The sequence below is a fragment of the Cornus florida genome, unplaced genomic scaffold (assembly GCF_030987335.1).
Source record: "Cornus florida cultivar Cherokee Brave unplaced genomic scaffold, ASM3098733v1 CherokeeBrave_3.0.0_Hap2_Chr09, whole genome shotgun sequence".
NCBI lineage: Eukaryota > Viridiplantae > Streptophyta > Magnoliopsida > Cornales > Cornaceae > Cornus > Cornus florida.
In genome coordinates, this window is record NW_026775579.1 from 67655618 (window position 1) to 67679166 (window position 23549).

Here is a 23549-nt window from a genome sequence, read left to right on the forward strand (position 1 = left end):
TGCATCAAAACACATCCAAGACCTTACAAAGAAGCATCTGTGTAGACAAGATACTCTATCCCACTCTGTGGAGTAGACAGAACTGGTGCAAAAGTCAACTTGCTCTTTAGCTCATCAAAAGCTTTCTGACAGTGTTCATCCCACATGAACTGTACACCCTTCTTAATCAAATGAGTGAGTGGTTCCGCTATCTTCGAGAACCCCTGGATGAACCTTCGATAATATCCTGCCAAGCCGAGGAAACTCCGAATCTCAGTAGGTGAAGTAGGCTGTCCTTACTCAACCACTGCTGAAACTTTGGCTGGATCTATTGCTATTCCCCTTTTTGACACCACGTGACCCAGAAACTTCAATTTCCGCTGCCAAAATGCAGACTTCTCAAACTTAGCATATAACTGGTGTTCACGAAGCGTCTGCAACGCTATACGAAGATAGAACATGTTCGTCCTCTGACTTAGAATAGATCAAAATATCATCAATGAAGACGATGACAAATTGATCTAAGTAAGCCCTGAAAACTTTGTTCATTAAATCTATGAAGACTGCTGGTACGTTAGTCAATCCAAATGGCATGACACGAAACTCATAAGATCCATATCTAGTGAGAAATGCTATCCTTGGAACATCCTACTCCCTAACCCGAAGTTGATGATATCCAAAACGCAGATCAATCTTAGAGAAGTACGTAGCTCCCTTCAACTGATCAAAAAGATCAACAATCCTGGGTAGAGGATACTTGTTACAAATAGTTACCTTATTCAACTCTCTGTAATCTATACACAGGCGAATTGAACCATCTTTCTTCTTAACAAACAGAACTGGTGCTCCCCAGGGTGAAGTACTCCTACGAATGAAACCCTGGCTGAGTAATTGCTGAATCTGACCCCTCAACTTTCGCATCTCCACTGGTGCCATCCTGTATGGTGCTCTAGCAATAGGCCTAGTGCCTGGAGCTAAGTTAATCATAAAGTCGATCTCTCGACTAGGTGACAATCCTAGAATCTCTTGAAAAACATCCGAAAAGTCCTGTACAATTGGTATGCGATCCAATGACACAGTAACCTCCTCCTCTGTTTTCTCCTCCACATGGAATAAATAAGTGCTAGTGACCCCTTTAAAACGTGGCATAGCGACGATGTATATATCCTGACAAGGTATGGTAAAAACAACAAACCTATCATAACAATTAACTTGGGCATGGTAGTGAGATAACCAATCCATCCCAAGTATGACATCATAAGTGTGCATGTCCAGGACCAATAGATTGGCTAGAAATCTGAGTCTACCAATATCTAGTGTCACAGGCCCATCACTCTCATGTAAAATGACAGTATTGCCTAAAGGTGTAGAAATACCCTGAGGTCTATCACATACCCGCGTCGTCATCTCAGATAAAGTAACAAAAGATCTAACTACAAATGAGTGTGTAGCACCCGTATCAAATAAAACATGACCATGTGAACCATAAATAAGAAACATACCTTCAACAGCCTGAGGTGCCCGAACATCTTGTGGCATGGGGTTGAACACCCGGCCATAGTGCAACTGTTGCGGTGCCTGTCCCTGAGGCTGTGGCAGTGCTGGTAAAACTAGATATGTCTGTCCCTGAATCCGTAGAACCTGTGATACCTCTCAATTCTAGAACCATGGGTGATCAAGTCCGAGCACAGATCCGAGGGATACCAAACAATTAATATGTAAACAAGCAGGAATACAAAAAGAATTAAGAAATAAATAATAGATAAACGTTGAAAGAATTCTAAATTAAAAATTCTCAAAATTATATAATTAAAATCCAATAATCCAAAACCTCCATTAATTAAACAACTCGGGAATCCATCTAGTGGACCCTTAATAAAAACCCAAATTGAAAAGGAACAACTGAAACAAAATCCAAAGCTAAAACATGGAAAGCAATCCTATGTAGTCGGAGGAATGAGTGACTGTATCTGCTTAGCACGATCAAGCTCTAAGCCTGGAATTGACGAACTTGAAAAATATAAGAGTGAGTCAGGCCCACTAGCAAGTTCTATCCTACTACAATCTATACAGAAACCCAATACGCAGATACATCATAGTTAGCTCGACAATAACTAAAGTAGTCCATATATGTATAAATACACACTATAGGACGCTCACTAGCCCACAATTCTATCTCAGCCTGAGTAGAAGGTAACATGCAAATCGCATGTAACGTGGTCATGTATACCTAGACCTACCAGGGAACATTATTAGGTCCAGTTATCTATCCTAGGCGATATACGTACCCTAACCATGATCCTGAGACTCAAGCTCATATCATGGTACCATAAAGATATATATATATAAATCTGTTCAAGGTATGTCATTCAAAAGGTTTATTAACCTGACACATTTTTATAAGTAGGACTTAACTTTTGTAGTTAATCCATCTTATTTCAAAATAGGTAAGACTTAGTGTTTTGAACTAATCCGTCCCTAGTATGCCACCGTCCCATACCGGTGCATATACATATATATAAGTAAGACTTAACTTTTGTAGTTAATCCAACTTATTTCAGAATAGGTAGGACTTAGTGTTTTGAACTAATCCGTCCCTAGTATGTCACCGTCCCATACTGGTGCATACAATTCACAAATCAAATGATTGATGCAGTAAATAATAAATTTAATCATCAACCATACTCCAAAATAAGCATAAACAAAGTCTAATATGTATATGACCATAATATGCATCCAATACAAGATTTAAAAATCATGTCACAGTTCTATAAATTGCTAAATAATATTAGACAATTTAATCCTCCAAACAGTCCAATAATTGATGCAGTATAAATAGATTAAAACATCAATTTATCAAATCTAAGCATAATTATCTTCAGATATTCAACTGTGCTTAATACACTGCTGAAACATGATTAACACTATCAATTCATGTAGACAAACAAAAATTGCTAAATACCAGTAAGCAAGTTAAATTAATTGTTCACACTCAACATGTAACTTTATTGTTTAACTTTATGTTGTTACATTCCTTAGCATATTATTGAAGTCATGCTTCATAGTATTTATATACGTTCAGAACAATTATTTAGACCATACATTGTAATCTAAACAACTTAAAAATACCCCAGACGACCAAATAGAACCCTAAACCACGGAAAAACAACAAAACTGGAAAAAGAGCCGCCTCCCAAAACAAGGGAGCCGGCTCTCCCCCATGGGGAACCGCATCTACCCCTTGTGGAGCCGGCTCCACACTTGTGAGAGCCAGCTCTCTCATTTGGAGAGTCGGCTCTCTCCCTCTGAGAGCCGTAATTCATTTCTGTTCGTCTTCTTGGCCTCCGGCTATATGCAAGACCGTCTGTTCTGCCTTATTTAAATACCTCGGGTTCAATTTATGTCCCAGAATTAATTATAAGCAAGTGTCATACAACATCGACATGAATTAAAACCAGTTTAAAATCAACGAACAAGTTTTAATTATGAACATCAATTAAACATAATACATATTAATTCCATGCAGTTAACTTCAATTCAAGCATGCTCAAAAGATATATTTTAACATTAATTTAAACCCTGGAGTCTACCTAGGCATGCACAGAACATAGGTTTAAGGGAAGGAGTTAGAATAGGAATTTGTCTTCGGTTTCAATTTTGAAACCTTAAACCTCCGTCACTGATGAATTCGACGACCTTGGTGGCTTCCACAGACCCTCCGTTGCCCCTGGTTTAACCCACGAGCAAGTTTCAACCAACCCTTCTTAGATTACCCCTTGATCCCAGTCAAACCCTAATTCTCCATCTCTCTGTTTTTCTCCAACCTCACTGTTTGTGAAACTTAATTTGTGTCTTAAATCCTAAGCAGACATAATACAATAATATATAGGCAACTCTCATAACAATATTTTTTTATTATACTTAGAGAAGGAAAACGAAATGAAAAAGAAAATAACCCTATCTCTAAGTCGGCTAACCCACGATGCCATAAAACATAAAACCCTAATAGTATTTATATGGCTCTGATACCATTTGTAATGACCCACTATACTACATGGTATGATATTGTCCACTTTGGGCCTGAACCCGCACGGTTTTACTCTTGGGCTTTACCCCAAAAGTCCTTATACCAATTGGAGTGACACACCTACATATAAGCACTTCACATTTCCTTTACTCAGACGATGTGGGACTGTGCACCCGAAGCTCGCCAGTATGGTAGCCTGACAGTGTCTCGCTCTCGCCCACAGCACACCTGCCCACAAGGTCATCACAATTTGGCTCTCTAGTGGACAGAGGATGTATCACTTCAGATACTTGTTTCTAATCACTTTCATATTTTAGCGTTTGTACAGTCTCCAATCAAGATCCATGGGTTTTATCAATAGTGTATGGAAGCCCCATTGATAGTGTTCGATCTCAACAATGGGATTATCTTGCGAATCTTGCTCAGTCTTGGCCTGCTAGGTGGCTAGTAATTGGCGATTTTAACGATATTCTTTATTGGTCTGAAAAGAAGGGTGGCTTGCCATGGCAGAGATGGACTCTTCGAAGTTTCAAATCTCTGATTGAGCGCTGTAATTTTCGTGATCTTGGTTTTTCGGGATATTCATTCACGTGGAATATTCATAGATCTGGTGAGTCAAGCTTTAGCCACTGAAGCTTGGCGTTTTACTTTTCCTTGGGCTTCCATGACCCATCTTTCTATTGCGGGGTCAGATCATCATGCTTTACTTTTGAACCTACATCCTTGTATCCAACAGGTTAAACATCAGTTTCATTTTGATGTTTGTTGGGTTCTGGATGATCAATGTTGTTTCATTGTTGAGCACTCTTAGCGCTTACCAGTTCATGGTTCTCAACACTTTTGCTTGGCCTCTAAATTAAAATCTTGTAAGCAAAAGCCGATCCAGTGGGCACGTGGTAGACAGTTAATTTCAAAATCAAAAGTAAAGGCAGCTGAAAAACATTTAAAGTTATTGAAAGAAATTGATTCTGACTACGATCACTTGTAAGTGCAGCGGGCGAAAAAAACTTTGAATTCTAGTTGGCTTGAGGAGGAATTATGTGATACCCCTAATTTCAGAGACATGGATTGATCAAGTCCACGCTCACAAAACCAAGGGATATCAAAACAATTAATATTTAGCAAGCACAGAATACAAAGATGAATAATAACTAATAAATAAAAGGCTGAAGAAACTAATAAATAATAATTCCATTAATTAAAAATCCTCCAAAGGTTACGACTCGGGAATCCAATAGTTTAAGGACTCCTTAACCAATATCCATTAATCCAAAAATCATAAGTAAAACTAAAGTCAAATAACTTAATAACATGCTACTTTGAAATAAATGAGAGTGGATGATGGATAAGCCTCCAAGCTGCGGATCCTCAACCTTGAGACTTGAACTTCTACGAATCTAAAAAATAAAATAAGGTGGGTCAAAACTCACGAACAAGTTCCCTCTAACAAGCCCTTGAAAACCGATGAATAACACATCTCTAACCACAACCATCTTAATTCTAATTTTAGCCTTTAATAAATAGTGATAAGTAATAATACATAAAATCACCAATAATAATTACTACCTTTATAATCCTAAACCGTGAATTAATAGATATATATATAGATTCACATGACCATCCTTAACATAACCCGTTTCCATCTCATGGAACTCCACTTTCCAAAATTAATCCAAATGGTTAATTAACCATTAATAATACCCTGCTCAATCCTAGGAGCATTTTATTTCCTCCTATTCACATAACCATAACCATAGATGTTTATTAATCATCTAATTCATATAGCGTTACATTTATGCTTTGGCAAATAATCCATGCCTCCACAAGTATAATATTTATATATACTTAACCAATTGACACTCCAATTATATTCTGGCAAATAACCCATGCCTCCAATAGTATGTTCTTGTCCATACTTAGTTAATGACAACTCAATCATAACCTTGGCAAATAATCCATGCCTCCAATAGTATGTTCTTGTCCATACTTAGTTAATGATAATTTATTTATATCTCTGGCAAATAATCCATGCCTCCAAATCAACCATATCTCATAAGTATAAATTGAGAGCACAATAAAGCATGAAATAAGCAACATAGGTACGATACAAGCATACACCAAAAAAAAAATAATAATAATCCTCTAAGCTTTCCATCCCAATTACAGCATGTTAACACATGGTAACTATATAAAACAATTTAATAAATTGTTTAAACATGCTCCTAAAACCAATAGCCATAAGCATCCAAACTTTCCTTTAAATTAATTTACTCATTCCTTTGTCAATCCATTTAGCATTCTTAACATTTATACGCATTCCAGTATTTAATTAGGTCCATTAAAACCCTAAAACTTCACTAAAACACCCGTAGATCAATACTAGACAACCAAAACTCGAAACTAAGTAGCAGGGCAATTGAGTTGGCTTAGTTACCAACTAAGTCGGCTCAATGCCCAACCGAGTCGGCTGGGTTGGCAACCCAGTCGGCTCAATTGCCAACTGAGTCGGCTAGGTTAGCAACCCAGTCAGCTCAATTGCCAACTGAGTCGGCTCAATTACAACTGAGTCGGCTCAGTTGAACCTGGGTCTTCTTCTTCCTCGCGACAGTAGCTTTCGGCCTCTGTAACTTGTCTGTTTCACCTCCGATTCGTGTAAAAACAATCCTAATTAATTCTAGGATGATCTAATACATGATTATGCATCTATATACGTATTAAAAACATGATATAACATGATTTCATCCAAATCAAAGCAACCAAAAACAATTCATACAATTATATAAATACATACACATACAACTAGTTTCCTTCCATGCTTTTAACCCTATGTCTAGGTGATTAGCATGCAATTACAGTATAAATTATGATACTCAAGGTGTAGAATTCATGGGTTTTAAGAGGAGAGGTAAAAAAGAACTTGCCTGAAGTTTCAAAACAAAACTAACACACCGCAAGCTTCTCAATTCTGATCTGTAACTCCTGCTTCTCTCTGTATTGCCGTTATCTCCTTCCTTGGTCCAGCCTTCCCTCTGGTTCGGCTTTCCCTCTCAATTTCTCTCTCTCTCTCCGCAAACCCTATTTCTGCCTCCTTCTTTCTCACGTAATAACCCTTCTTCCAAGGGTTACACAATAGGTATATATATATATATATATATATATATACACACACACATACACCTAGTCTCCTAACCCTAATATGACAACTCCCCATATATTTATACGTAATATACATATAAATAAATATATATATATATATACTCCTCCAGAATAAACAAGTACATATATACGATGTACATATACTTATTATATTTATGTGTTTACGTCATATATATATATATATATATATATATATATATATACTTATTAAATCCAATCCATCTATTATACATAATATTATATATATATATATATATTCATGCATAAATCCATGGGCCTCTAAACCTTATAAATCCTCCAAGGCTTCCCATATAGCTCACTATCAAATCCTTTAATCCATTTCCAAGTCCAGTCCATTTAATAAAATAAATAAATCCATAAAACAACTAATTACATGCATCACATACACAAATAATCAACAAAGTCATTCCATATAACCAAAGTCAACACAACAACAAATCAATCAAAAATCAAGTATCTAACACACACACAATCATCATTCCAATAAATCAAATAACAAAATAAATTAATTTAAACCAGTAAATCCATTTAAACCCATTTAAAGGCAATTTATTTAATTAAATATTTTCTTTAAAATCTAGGGGTATTACAAATTGTATTGGAAACAAAAGTCTAGAAATCAATGGCTAAAATTTGGTGATCGTAATTCAAAATTTTTTCATGCTACAACTAAACGTAGACAAGCAAGGAATGTTATAACTGGTATTCAGGATGATTGGGGTATCTGGACCGAGGAGGAGGCTATCATCCATTCAACATTCTTGCACAACTTTCAGCAACTTTTTCAGACTCAAGATCCAGTAGAGGTTGATTCTTTTTTGGAGTATGTGCCTTGTAAAATTTCTACAGAGATGAACAATACTTTGTTGGTTCCACCAACTGAAATGGAGATTAAGCAAGTAGTTTTCAGTATGGCTCATCTTAAAGCACCTGGGCCTGACGGTATGACACTTTTATTCTATAAAATTTTTTGGAATACATTGAAACATGAGGTGGTCAGTTTTCATTTTGTCTTTTTGTTATCTTGTATTAATCACACTAATATTGCGTTAATTACTAAAAATGCTTCCCCTATTTCAATTACTGACTTTCGCCCTATTTCTCTTTGTAATGTTGCTTACAAATCATTTCAAAAGTTATGGCTAATAGGTTGAAGGGTATTATTGACGCACTTATAAGCGAATCCTAAAGTGCCTTTGTTGCAGGGCGTCACATCACCGAAAATATCTTAATCACTCACGAGGTTCTACATTACCTGAAGAATAAGCGAAAGGGTAAAAAATCCTTTTTGGAAGTAAAGTTGGACATGAGTAAAGCATTTAATAGAATCGAATGGCCATTTTTGCTTCGCATGCTTGAAAAATTGGGGTTCCATTCTCTTTGGGTTCATTTGATCTATCGGTGTATCTCCACTGTCTCATATTCGATTCTTGTGAATGGCAATCTAGTTAGTTTTTTTAAACCCATTCGAGGGTTTCGCCAAGGGGATCTGCTTTCACCTTATCTTTTTATTCTATGTGCAGAAGCTTTTGTAACGACCCAAAAAAAAAAAAAAAAACAAATAAAAATAAAAATAAAAATTTCGGCATAATCTCTATAGAAAAAGTCCTACTACGACCTGTTGAAATACATATAAAATGCAATGGTCTCACTTGGTCTCAAAACTAATCTATCATGTCCCAACACACAATGCAATAATATATAACATCTCCAAAATCAACATATACATACAAAAATGTCCCATTCCTCTATCTCATCCAAACAAGGAATCACTTTAATTACATTAAGTTACAGTCCATGAAATATATTTATTTACACAAATTCTACCATTACAACACTATACAAGTTACACTCAATTTTTTATTTTTTAATTTTTTTTTTTTAAAGGTACATGATCATGTTTCTATACAAAAGACAACAAAATAAGAGCTCTAGTCTAGTCTTAATTTGCGATGGGTTGTCGCCTGCCCTTTCTTTCCCCAAACCTGAAAAATGTTAAAATAATGGGGTGAGCATAAGCTCAGTAGGAGGTGTCTAAGACACACCTCTTATGACCCCGTGAATCCACGCAAATAATAGGCAAAAAGTAGATGAGATCATGCCATAGGGAATGCACATCAACAACCACAATTACAAGCTTATAAATAATTGTCATTTTAACATAAATACACCAAATATGCAAATGAAGTGCAATGTCATGCCAATGTCGCTTCCTATTTTTCAAAACAATTCATTTTCACTATTCCAAACCGTTAATGCAACCCCCTATAACACCTCTATGGCGTCACGAGGGAACGGTTGGCTAGCTTTCCCCGACCACATGACACCTCCATGGCGTCGTCTAGGCCTAGGTAGCTCAACCACACTACAGTCTCTCTCTATTTCCCTCTAGATCACATTAACACCACGGACCACTAAGTGCCTCCTAGGCGTCCAGTTTTCACAAACACTTTCCAAAAATGTTTTCTCAAAACAATTCCATTGTCTTTTTAAAACAACTTTTCCCCTATTCCATGCCCAATGAAAATGCATAAATGCACCATGCCTCTTAAACATTATAATTCTTTATACATTTGAATTCTTAATCATAAACGCAATTGGAAGAAAAATTATATAATACACATATCATACTTCTTACTATATCTCCGGTAACTCAAATACATAAGGCATGGAATATAATCATTTAAGGCATGTTTTCTCATAAAATGGGAACTAAAACATAATCACATATCACATATACAACAAATAAATCATTTTTTGCAAAGATCCACACGAATTAAGCATTCTACACAACAATTCATAAAGAATAATTCACAAAAATCTAAGAAAAATGTGAATTAGAAACCCCTACCTTGAAAAAGAATTTTCCTCACTGGATCATCAAAGCCTCAAGCTCCTAACCTCCTCTGCAACTCTCAGCTCTCTCTCTGTCCCTCCTCAATCTCAGCCCTCTCTGTTTCTCTCTCTGTGTGAGCTCTCGGCTTACTGTCTTTCATCTCAACTTGTCCATCTTCGTTGCTTACACAAACTCAAAGCACACACATACTCAGTAGTTAAAGACTTTTCCACCGACACTGCACAATTGTCATCTCATTTTGGCTAAAATATCTCATGGGTCCCACCACCTATTCTTATCTTTCTTATCCTTAGCTTCCATCATTTCTTTTCATATTCAACAATACAATCACACTCAAAACAGCCCACGTGTACAAAGCCAAAAGAAAATAATTTTGGCCAACAAAATCAATTTCGTGGGTCCCGCCCCCACTCACCTTTCTTTTCTTCTTTTTTCCTTTTTCTTATCTTTTCTTCAATCACCTTTCCACCTCATTCAGCTGGCAGCACACTCCATCACATGCTTATATATATATATATATATATATATATATATATATATATATATATATATATATATACAAAACCAAATACAAACCCACCTTTCCTTTTTTGTCTTTAAATTTCGTCCAATGCCCATTTTGCTCCCTTTCATTAGATTATATATATATATATATATATATGCAACAAAGAAAACTAAATCAATTCCTTTTAAATATCTTTCTATGGGACCCGAAATCAACTATTACAATCTCAATTTCTTCTTTTCCTCATTTTCGGCTGGCAGTCCCTACCTCCAACATATACATATATATATATAATATGCAACAACTAAATCAAACAACATTGGGTAAGTCTCTAATTAAAATCAAATAATCAATCTAGACAAAAAAAATCATGAAATATAATAAAAATCTTAAAAATTCGGGTTGTCACAGCTTTACCATTGGCACTCCTTAGGGCTCAACAAGCCCGGGTTCTTACTGGTGTTTCAATTTGTCAGAGTGCTCCAGCAATCTCGCCTCTTTTTTTGGCTAATGACTCCATTATTTTCTACCAAACATCAGTTGGGGAAGTTGGGTCGTTGAAGCTAATTCTCAACAACTACAAAAACGCTTCGAGACAAAAGATAAACTTTGCTAAATCTTCCATTTTCTTCTCCAAAAATACAAAGCGCAGTTCTCGATCATTTCTTAGCTCCATGTTGGGTCTTTCTGAGGAGGGGCTTAATGCTAGATATTTGGGAGTGCCAGCTCTTATTGGGCGTTCTAAGCGCGATGTTTTTCAATATATTCTTCAACATATACGTGATTGCCTTGCATTTTGGAAGAAAAATTATCTTTCAGCTGGTGGGAAAGAGATTCTCATTAAAGGGGTCCTCAATGCTCTTCCCTCGTATGTTATGTCCTTTTTTTGCCTTTCTCGTACCCTATGCCTTGACTTAGCTAAATGTGTGCGAAAAATCTGGTGGTGTAAAAAAGAACAAGCTCGCTCAGTGTATTGGATTAAATGGGATGATCTTTGTGCCAACAAAGAGCAAGGGGGTTTGGGATTCCATAATTTTGGAGCTTTTAATTATACTCTTTTGGCTAAACATGCCTAGAATTTTCAAGTAACCAGACAAAGGCTCTGTAACAACTCGAACCCGAGGGTCCGAATCTCTAATCGGGTCCTTATCCGAACCCGAGGTCAACTAAGGGCACTACCGTCCTTTCCTATATCGATACATAATACGATTAATAATAATAATAATAATAATAATAATAATAATAATAATGATGGGATTATAGCCATAAAATATGTCAAAAACAGTCCACTAACCCGTCAAAACCTGTGGAGGAGCGTCGTCCGCCACTTCCCTTTCGTATCTTGAAAAATGTTAATAATAGAATAGGGTGAGCCAATCGCTCAGTAGGAAGTGTCTAAGACACACCTTTTACGACCCCGTGAATCCATACAAGGAATAGAATACAAGTAAATAGGATCATGCCTCGGGGAAAGCAAGTAAAAGAACGTTGATATCAATAAATACATACGTAAGTCATTCAACCACCAAATATACAATGTGTGCCAACGCAATGCTATGCCATGCAATGTCGCTCCCCATTTTCGAAACAATACCGTTTTAACTTCCAAACCGTTAGTGCAATCTGACCCAAGGCACCTCCAAGGCGTCACGAATGAAGGGTTGACTAACTATCCACGACCACAAAGCACCTCCAAGGCGTCACGTCTGGCCTAGTTAGCTCAACCATACTCCCTTCTAGACTACACTAACAACACGGACCACTAGGCGCCTCCTAGGTGTCCGGTTTTCACAAACACCTTTAAAAATATTTTCCCAAAAATAATTTCATTTATTTTTAAAATAAACTTTTCCCTTTACTTTCCCAATGGTAATGCATGAATTATGCAATTCCTTCAATGCTATGACAATATAAAAATTTCGTACATATCATCCACATCAATTAAACATGTTTAAAATATGAATTTTCACACAATATCACATTCTCACATTTCTAATTCATGGCATTTTACATACTTTCAATTTGCAAATCCAATAACTTAAATACATAAGGCTTAAATTAACATCATTTAAGCATGTACCATTTCAACAATGTGGCTATTACATAATCACACACTTTCTATAACATAAAAAAAATCATGTATACAATATATAAATTACATCTCAAGAATTTAGTACAATATAAGCATGCTTGTACATTAATTAAAGGAGATTTACTCACAAAGCTCAAAGAAATGGGTATTAGAACACCCTTACCTCAATTTTGTAGAAAATCCTCAAATGGGTTCAAATTTTCGGAATTCTTAGAGTGGCCAAAAGATGAAATTGCTTACATCAACTTGAAGATCTCACCGAGCTCTTCGATTTGCCGTAAACGGTACCCAAAAACTCCAAGGAATGAAAGAGAAATTGAAGCTTGAATTTTGCAAAAGAAAACTGAAATGGGGAAGAGAGAACCAGATAGGGAGAGAGATAATGGCCTTTTGGCCAATAAAAGCAATTATGGTGGGTCGCATCATTTTTTTTTCTTTTTCTTTTTTAACATTAATTCTACACCACACACACACACACACACATATATATATCATAAATATTACAGGCTCGCTTATAAACTTTACAAGGTGAAATACTTCCCCTCGTCTTCTTTCTTGGAGGCTAGGTTGGGTTTCAACCCATCTTGGGGGTGGAGATGTATTTGGTCAACACAAGATTTGAATCGTAAAGGGCTTATGTGGTCAGTTAGGAATGGTTTGTCAATTAATATTTGGAAGGATAGGTGGCTTCCAGGCTTACAAGACCCGCTTCCTTTTAGACAAGCTGGAGCCCATCTTGTTAAAGTGACAGACCTTATTAATGTGCATCAGCATTCATAGAAGCACGATGTCCTTCAACAATTTTTTTTGCCTCATTAGGTGGAGGCCATTTCACAGTGTCCTTTTAGTGTCCACAATAAAGAGGATGCTCAAATTTGGGCCTCGGAACCGTCTGGGATTTTTACGGTTAAATCCGCTTATCACTTAGCTCAATCTCTACTTGATAACTCCTATTTGCAGGGCCATTTTGTCAATTATGGTAGTAAAATCTGGAAGGTGATTTGGATATGTAAAACTTATCCTAAAATTAATCATTTCTTGTGGCAATGTTGTCGTGAGGCCCTTCCTCTGGGTTCTATGCTCCTTCGTAAAGGATTCAATGTTGATGTGATTTGCCCCTATTGTAGTTTAAAGGAGGAAAACATTCACTTCAGGTGTCCTCAATTTATTCAGATATGGAAATTGACTCTTCTTCGTTTTGATTTTATGAACAATGCAATTTCATCCTTCTCGAATTGGTGGTTAAGTCTTGAGGAGCTGGTTAACAGGTCGGCGGAGAGGGTTAATTTGTTAAGTTTGACATCATGTTGCTGCTGGTTCCTTTGGAAAGCCCGGAATAAATTAATTTTTGAAGAGGAGGTACGGACTCCCTGTGCCATGCTGCAATGGTTGTTCAAAGGTTTTGGGAGTTCACTTATTGTCAACGCAGCTATCAATATGTGTTAGCGGCTCCTAAGTTACACGTTCCTTCTTCAACCTGGCTCTCACCATCTATTGGTGTTGTTAAATGCAACGTTGACGCTTCTTTTTCATCTTCAATTGGGATGGATAACGGGGGAGCCGTTTTCCGTGATTCCGATGGCTCTATTCTGCATGTTGTTGTCTTTAAGCATTTTCCAGCTTCTTCTCCTTTGTTTGCTAAGGCATACGCCTTCAGGCTTGCAATTATATGGGCTAGAGTGATCTCCTTCCTTCAGGTTTGGTTTAAGAGTGATTCCAAGCTCCTTGTGAAAGCTTTGAATATGAGCAGTAGGTGGCCTTCTGTTCTTTGTCCAATTATCTTTGACATCCAGCATGACCTCAGCCTTTTCTCCTGGGTTAAAGTTTCTCATATCTGCAGACAAGGCAATAGAGTGGCCCATGCTCTTGCTTCACTCTTAACTTCGACTATGCAAGCTGATGATGTTCTCTCTCTACTTCCTCATGAAGTGTTTCAGTTAGCAATGCTTGATTGTTCTCATGCCTGTTATTGTTAATGCTTCCTTTGTTTGCCCAAAAAAAAAATGTCAAGGTATGTTTAGGAACTGCTTTTACTCCATATGATTTTGTTTTTGTACTATAGCGAAGCAAAAACACAAATCTTATTTGGTAATATTTGTGTTAATTTGAATAGTATCGAAGTACTTTAAAAAAAAAAAAAAAAAAAAAGGCCAAAATTGGAAACATAAAAATGATGTTTTTGGTTACTTCAGCACTGTTAAAAAATAAAAATAATAAAAATAAAATAAAAAAAATTCTAAAAATGACATTTTTAACTAGCTATTTAAAATTTCAAACTTGCAGCATTTTTTACCAAATATGCTTTCATGTTTTTGCTTCCAAAAATCTTGCAATAAATTTACGTTACCAAATAAGTTTTGAAATAGTGTTGAACACACTCTAAACCAGGAAACACTGTTTCTACTTCGTGTCAAAGAAAAACTATACAGTAAAAGCAGTTGCCAAATGGGCTCTTATACTCATACATTTTTCCATCCGGATTCAATGTAGGATAAGTCTCCCCTTGTAACATTCTCTTCCATCCGAACTCGCAACGCCCTTGTTGCAACTCAGGCCATCCTGCCTACCTAGGTGGCTCACCTGGATGCCTTCCGGGCCGTGCGTTTGATGTGGCACCAGATTAAGAATTAGGGTTTAGCTCTAATACCAATTAAAATGAGTGGACTCTTACCCATTTACCCAAAATCTTAAGCTATTGGATAGTGCTGCATACCTACCCATTTATACCCATACATTGAGTCTCCCCTTATAACACCTAGCCTATTCGTACACTAAATGGTGACATATCTAATAAACCATTCACACTTAAAGTGCATTTTTTTACAAATGAATGGGACAAACTTTAGTAAATATTGCATTTTCATTGGTTGGGCATATCCATGCATGGGCCTAGTTAAGGCCCAATGGGGGTGGATACTCCCACTAAAATCTTATATATATATATATATATATATATATATATATATTTGGATAAAGTACAGCAACACCCCCTAAGCTTTACTAAAAGGACACAGAGGTGAAACTTATCTTTTTTTCGGACAAAGACACCCCCTCAAGTTTGATATAGCTACCAAAGACACTCTAATGGTAATAAATTGACATTTTTACCCTTTGACTTTCATATTGACCAATTTGAATATTGAAATGACCTTTTTAACCTTATACCCATAACTTATTTCCTTCTCTCCTCTGTTCTCACACCCATCTCTGACCCAAACCCAAACCCTTTCTTTCTGTATGTATGTATGTATATATATATATATACACACAGAATGGTGTCAGGTGCGGCCAAGGAAGCTATTGCTGCTGATGTTGAGGTGGCTGAGGCGGAGCAAGATAGCTCCACCTAGGCGAGAACGGTATCAATCGTTTGGGATTGGGATCAGAGCAAGAGGCTACCGTTGATTGTGAATTAAGCTGCCACCACCTGGGTTGTTAGGGTTTATGCCAGCATTTTTTAGCAGGGGAAGAGGACGGTTGCCAACGTGCGCGAAGGGTGGAGGGCGTATGCGCTAGAGACGGGAGCTCGAAAGCTTCAGCGGTTGGATAGGCGGCGGCGGCGTTGAGAACCCCCCGTGAGCTAGAGAGCCTGTGCGTTTCTGATCTAAAGTCACTCTTGTTGATATTGTACGCCAGCGGTTGATGTTGTTACTGCTGCGGTGGTATATTCTACGACTGTGATTGTGACGGCGCAGCCGCCATCACCTCATCAGTAATCTGCGACAGTGGGGGTGGCGCTAATTGTCTGAGGTCGAGCTCTAGCGAGGTCGAGGAGATGGCGGTGGCAGAGCTCCTCTTCGGCGTCTTCTTTAGTGGGCGGTGATTATGGAGGTTGGGGGTGGCAATTATGGAGGTTGGGAGTTGGGGGTGGGGGTGGCGGTGACTATGGAGGTTGGGGGTTGTTTGTATGTATATATCTAAATATATCTATAGAGAGAGAGTGATGAAAAAGGGTAATAATAAACTAATGAAATAATGAAAGGTAAAGTGGACTTTTCATATGATTTAAGGCTTTATTTGTATTTGTATGATAAATTTCTTGAGGGTGGTGTCATTGTCCAAAAATGGACAAACTTTCCTCTGTCTGGCCTTACCCCAAATCTCAGGGGGTGTCTTTGTACTTTACCCTACATATTTTTACCTATATCTTTTGTTAAAATTTCAAAAATACCACACTCATATTCCCCACTAATTTTTTTGGATTCAATAGATAATTGTCTTTCTTTTTCAATCTCTACTGCCCCGACATTCATAATCAACTATCTCTCACACACTCTCATATTCTTACCCAATTTTTGAGAACACCCACTATACATTCTTGTATTTTTAGTCCAAAATCAGCTCAATCTCTTGTTTCTTCATTCTCTACTGCCCCACATCTATAATAATCTAAGAAGCACGGATATAACTATAAGGTCATAGAATTTAGGTCTCACATCAACACATGTTAAACACGGCCTGACGCATGTTGGACAAGCAACAAAAAATTTAAATTCGTATATTTTTATTTTATTTTATTTTAAAAATATTTTTCTTATTTTTTTATTCTTCAACGGCACCCCTCTCAAAAAAAAAAAAAAAAAAAAAATTCCTTGTCCGTCACTGAGCATATCAATAAAGTGGTATGCATGTTGCACCCAATACTTATTCCTTCTATCCAACATCTTTTTGTTTTTTTCATTTTTTCCTTCAAAATTTGACTATCCAACATCTTTCTTAAAAATAAAAACATGTTATTGATTAGCAAATTTATAAAATAATTTACATAATAAATAAAAAAATCTATATACATTTACGTAGTATAGTCTAGAGAGAAAAATATTATTTCGAAGCACTCGTGCACATGTTTTTAGAAGGTTGACCTTCTATAATTATCATCCATGAAAATGAAATGGTTTTAAGGTCAGAATCTCTGGTATCAAACTCAGTATTTATCAACTTCCTCTGATCATCTAGGAGAAGTAATTACATGGTTTCGAGTAAATAATTGTATTAAGTTTTATTTAACTTTTTGTTTATGATCAATGGAACTAATAGTGTTTCGGGATCATCTAAAAATTTCTCATTTATGATCCCCTCTGACTGTGATAATCTCTGTGGGCGGGTGTAAGACATTGAGCGAGTTACCACATTGGTAGGCTATGGGTGTCATGATCCCACATCGCTTGGGGGAATATGAAGGTGAAATGATATATGTAGAACGTTTAACACCCTTCTATGACATTCAAGGGAGTCAAAAGTGTACAATATTGTGTCGGTATGGTCCGCGGAAGCCAAAGACAATATTATATCGGGTAGGGTAGGGGTTGTTACAAATGGCATCAGAGCCAGAACCTAGCCGAAAGTGTGACTAATGAGGATGTTAGGTTGCATGAGGGGGTGATTGTAACCACCTCTGTGGGGGGTGCAGCTAATGAGCACGTTGGGCCCCATTGGGGTGGGTATGTGTGGGCGGGTGCGAGATACTGGGTGAGCTACCACATTGGTAGGCAATGGGTGTCATGATCCCACATCGCTTGGAGAAGGTGAAAGCGAAGTGCTATATATAGGTTCAACATTCTTTTATGACACAATACATTTTAAAGCTGTGATGGCCGTGAACCCATCAGAACTTTGTAGTTAAGCGTGGATGGCCTCCCGGGAACAATATTCTGTTGGGTAGGGTGGGGGTTGTTATACCAACTCTTCACAAATTTGGGCACAAATAATGTATCTATCATCCTTTACAAGATACAATTATTAATAAGACTAAAAAAGAATTAAAATTTTGTTGGAGCAACGAACATGATCTTTCCAGACTTTATTGTTGGATACTCACTCTATTCCAAAATAAATGTCCCTTTTTGGAAATCTAACTTTTTAAGAGCATGATTTTTTTATTTTTTATTTTTTTTATTTATTAATTTTTTTTTTTACCCTCCGTGGATCCACAACGATGTGATGTTTTACTTTGTATAAGTTTAATGCAAGAAGGTTAAATTGGTAATATTACAAAAAATTGTACATTGACTTTTCAAATGAAGGATGATAAAAATAAAAATGTGGACACCTATTTTAAGACGGATGGAGTAACTTTATTTATTTTTGTAGTCTTTATTATTTTTCAGGTTAATTTCAAAAAAAACCCTAGTACTTTCAAATTTTGATCATAAACCCCTAACCTGTTTCAGAAAACCCCAACACTATAAAAAGTGATCACATTGCTCCAATATTCGTATTCGACCCATTAATCGAGCTGTAAAATGAAAAATTTAACCTTACTATTTAATGTTAAATTTCAAACTAACTAAAAAATATTTTTTTAAAACTACAAAAACAATTTTTAATGCCTTTTCTTCACGCGCCCCCCCCCCCCCCCCCCCCCCCCCGCCGCTCTCTCTCTAAAACTCTCACCTCCCCCTCTCTCTAAAATAGACCATGGATAATCCATTAAAGTATCACCTTAATTTGGCTTCAACACCACCCAATAAATCCAATACATAAACAGACATTACATATTCATTTTAATTATGGGAAAAATCACATAACTCCCTCTATTACCATTTTCGTCCAAAAAAACCCACTAAAATTAAACACTCCCTTAACTAAAGAAATACTATCAAATTACCACATACCCATGACCGACTCGTTTATTAGGTTGTGAAATAACAAAATTAACCTTATGATTTAATATTAAATTAAAAACTTATATTCATTATTGTGAAATTATGAAAATGCCCATCTTCTTCTTCCTCTTCACACACACTCTCCCCCACCCCCCCAGGAGCAAAGGGCCCTAGTGCCCGGGGGGGCGCATGCGCTCCTTGAAATTTTTTTTTTTAATTATTATTATATATAAATTTTATAAAATTTTCAAATCCCCCCCCCCCCCAGCCTAAAAAAAAAATTGTTCACATATTGAGGGGTGATTCAGTCATTCAACTTATAAAATATTGAAAGATAAGGAATCGGCATAACCTAAGCCGTTCTTTTTGTTTCGGGAAAGTGGAAAGGCAGAGCAATATTTTCCACTTTACATCCACTAGACCACTTTTGCTTCTTGGATTCTTCTAAACTCCAGTCTCCATCAACAAAATCAAAAGAGAATTAGCCTTGCTTTGCTATCAGTCTATCATTGATTCCCCAGGTAAAACTTGTTTTTTATTTTATTTTATTTTATTTTTTTACAAGGGAGTTTTGAACTTACTTGAATTGTGAATATATATAACAAAATTTATTATTTATAAGCAAATTTATGTTGATTTTATATAACATGATAATATTATATGTGACATATTGATCTTGAAATGGTTCATACCAGATGCATGATGTGTTCGATGACAATTGAAAATTTAAAATCGCAATTAAAACAAAACAAACAACATCAACAACCCATGTGGGCGTTTGCTCTAATTTTCCAAATATATTCCTCCACTAGCTACAGCCATCCTTGAACTTTAAATTTTTGCAGGAAACATTTTATTGTGAATTAATCAAGAATTAAAGCCAGTAAAGTAATAAGAAATAAAGTTCAAGAATTCACTTGAGAAACTCATAAATGTATTATGTATATTATATATTTAAACTCATGTGTGTTAGTGTGTATAGTCTGTAGAGAAAGAAGTATGTGTGTGTGATTCTGTAATTTCTGTGAATATTGAATACTATCCAAAGATAGAGATTATGTATTTGAACATTTCGCTGTGTTATATATACTGAATACTATCCAAAGGCTAGTGATGGTCACTGGCAAGTTAGAAAATTTGTTGTTGCTGAGATCCAAGAATTGAGTTCCAAGGACACCAAACTACCAATTTCGCTGGGCACATTTGTTATATTGCAGTTTTGCATATATAATTCCCTCATGCTACTTGATAACTGTAACGACAAAATGCTTGAGATCCCACATATTATAATTGAGTTCTCTAAAATTTTAAAAGAAATATAATTTACATTTTGGAACATCTATACTTAATAATTAATATGATAGATAGAGTGAGTAATTGTAATTTACAATCATAAATTTCTTTTTTTTTCCCCCAAAATAATCTATTTATTTTTTAAACAGTTATGCAGAAAAAAATTGATCAATTCTGTAAAAGAAAGTCAAAGTTGACATCTTCTATAAAGAGAAATGATGTCAACTCTTCTATAGAGAGAAATGATGATAGTTTAAAGCAAAGCCGTTTTGACATTAACTTGGAGGATCTTCAAGCAGATCCAGGACTACGGGCTCGAATCATGGATTACCATCCTAATATTCGAGACGAACTTTGTAGAGCATATTATCTAAAAGGCCCTTGTCAGCCTAAGACTCATAAATTTCCTTATAGGAATTTCGGGAAAGTTACGTCATTTCAACCCTGCTTGGTTTAGCGAATATTCTAATTGGCTAGAATATAGCATAGCTAAAGATGCAGTATTTTGCCTATGCTGGTTCCTTTTCAAGCCAGATATTGGAAAACAATCAGGAGATGACTTTTTTGTGGGTGAGGGGTTTTCAAATTGGAAGAAGAAGGAAAAACTCAAAGTTTATGTTGGAGGTCCCAATGGTGCCTACAACCAAGCTTATAGATCTTATGAAGCTTTGGTGAACCAAAAGCAACACATTCAAACAATTTTTTTCAAGCAGTCAGATCAAGCTAGAATTGAATATCGAACTCGTTTGACTGCATCAGTTGATTGTGTCCGATATCTTTTACAGCAAGGACTTGCATTTTGTGGCCACGATGAAGCTGATGATTCAAACAATCAAGGGAACTTTCTTACACTTTTGAGATTTCATGCTCATCACAATAAGGATGTTAAAGCTGTCGTATTGGAAAATGCTCCTGCAAATATGAAATTAACATCACCCGAGATTCAAAAAGAAATTATTAATTCCATTGCAACAGAGATAATCAATTTTACTATTAGAGATATTGGAGATGCATTTTTCTCTATTTTAATTGATGAGTCTTGTGATGTATCAATAAAGGAGCAAATGGCTATTGTGTTACGTTATGTGAAGAATAGGAGTATCATTGAGCGTTTTATTGGTACGGTACATGTTATAGATACAACTGTTCTCTCACTTAAGGTAGCGATTGATAATGTATTTTTTACACAAGGATTGAGCATTTCTAGTTTGCATGGGCAAGGTTATGATGGGGCTAGCAATATGCAAGGTGAATTCAACGGTCTCAAAACACTTATTCTAAAAGAGAATGAATTTGCCTTTTTTGTTCATTATATTGCTCACCAACTTCAGTTGGCTCTTGTTGCTGTGGCAAAGAATCATGGTCAGATTTCCACTTTTTTCTTATTTGCTGCTAATGTGGTGAATGTAGTTGGAGCCTCATGTAAATGTCCCGATATGCTTTCGAGAGAAACAAATTGCAAAAGTTATTGAAGGACTTAACAATGGTAAACTTTCAAGTGGGTAGGGCTTAAATCAGAGTACTTCTTTTATACGTGCAGGAGACACTCGTTGGGGCTCATATTATGGTACTTTAATGAGCTTAACTACAATGTTCTCATCTGTTATTGATGTTCTTGAGATTATCGAAACGGATGGATTTAGATTTGATCAAAGAGGTGAAACAACGATTCTACTTGGGACAATATAATCCTTTAATTTTGTATTCAGTCTCCATTTGATGAAGGCAGTATTGGAAGTGACAAATGAATTATCAAAAGCACTACAAAGAAAAGATCAAGATATCATGAATGTTATGTGTTTAGTCAAATTATGTAAGCAACGACTACAAATGATGAGGGATGATGGATGGAATTCTTTACTCGAAGAAGTTTCTTCATTTTGTGAGAGACATGGGATTGATGTTCCCAACATGGATGACATTTTCTTTGCTCAAGGTCGACGACGACGGAATGTGAAAGAAATGACAAACTTGCATCACTATCGTGTTGAGTTGTCTTATTCTATGATAGATATGCAACTTCAAGAGTTAAACAGTCGTTTTAGTGAGACTAATACCGAGTTACTTCTTTGTATGGCATATTTATGTCCAAATGATTCACTCTTTACTTTTGACAAGCAAAAGATAATTCATTTTGCTAAATATTATCCCAAATAATTTTCTACAGTCAAGCTCAAAGAACTTCATAGTCAACTTGAGACTTATATTCTTGATGTGCGCTCTAATAGTAGTTTTGAAGGATTGAAAGGGATTTCTACTCTTGCAAAAAAAATGGTGGAGGTAAAAAAGGACAAGGTGTATCCATTGGTGTATTTGCTTGTGACATTGGCGTTGATCTTACCAGTTGCGACTACCACGGTGAAAAGGGCAATTTCTGTTATGAATATTGTAAAGAATGAATTGCGTAATCAGATGGGAGATCAATTTATGAATGATAGCTTGGTTGTATATGTTGAAAAAGATATATTTAGGAGCATAGATAATGAGGCTATCATGCAGCGCTTTCAAAAAATGAAATCCCGCCGAAGACAGTTGTAATGCATTCAATGAAAATATTATCAAAATCTATATTTTGGTTTTTATATTTGTCAAATAAACTCCTGGTTTTTATATTAATTTGTTCTTTTCACTTGAACAATGAATTCTTTTATTTAAATTTTTATTCACATTACTGAAAAAATCTTGTTTCCTTGTTAATTTAAGATATAAATAATTAAATAAAATCTTATTTGCTTTGGTTGTCAGGGTTCACGAAGTGCTTAGAGTCTATGAAGTATGATTGATTTGGCATGTCTCAAAATTCAATCGATATCTCACAGCACACATAGGTAATTCTTTTTTCTACTTTAAATCAGTATTGTTATTAAATTAGATCAAAAATATTATGCTATTTGATAATTTTGTGATTTTGCTATGCCCCCCTCCCCCCCCCCCCCCTCTCTCTCTCTCAAATCAGACAGTAATGAAACTGACACTCAAAAATGCATCTTCCAGAGTAATGAAACCAACACTCA

The 23549-nt window shown here is 36.1% G+C and overlaps 1 protein-coding gene across 1 annotated transcript; it reads left to right on the top strand.

The window, feature by feature from the left end:
• Nucleotides 1-20686: 20686 nt before the first annotated feature.
• On the top strand, nucleotides 20687-23073 carry LOC132272765 (uncharacterized). The gene is made up of 3 exons (XM_059773858.1): nucleotides 20687-20918; nucleotides 21070-21957; nucleotides 22703-23073. The coding sequence occupies exons 1-3, from the start codon at nucleotides 20687-20689 to the stop codon at nucleotides 23071-23073; spliced, it is 1491 nt and encodes a 496-aa protein (XP_059629841.1).
• Nucleotides 23074-23549: the final 476 nt, after the last annotated feature.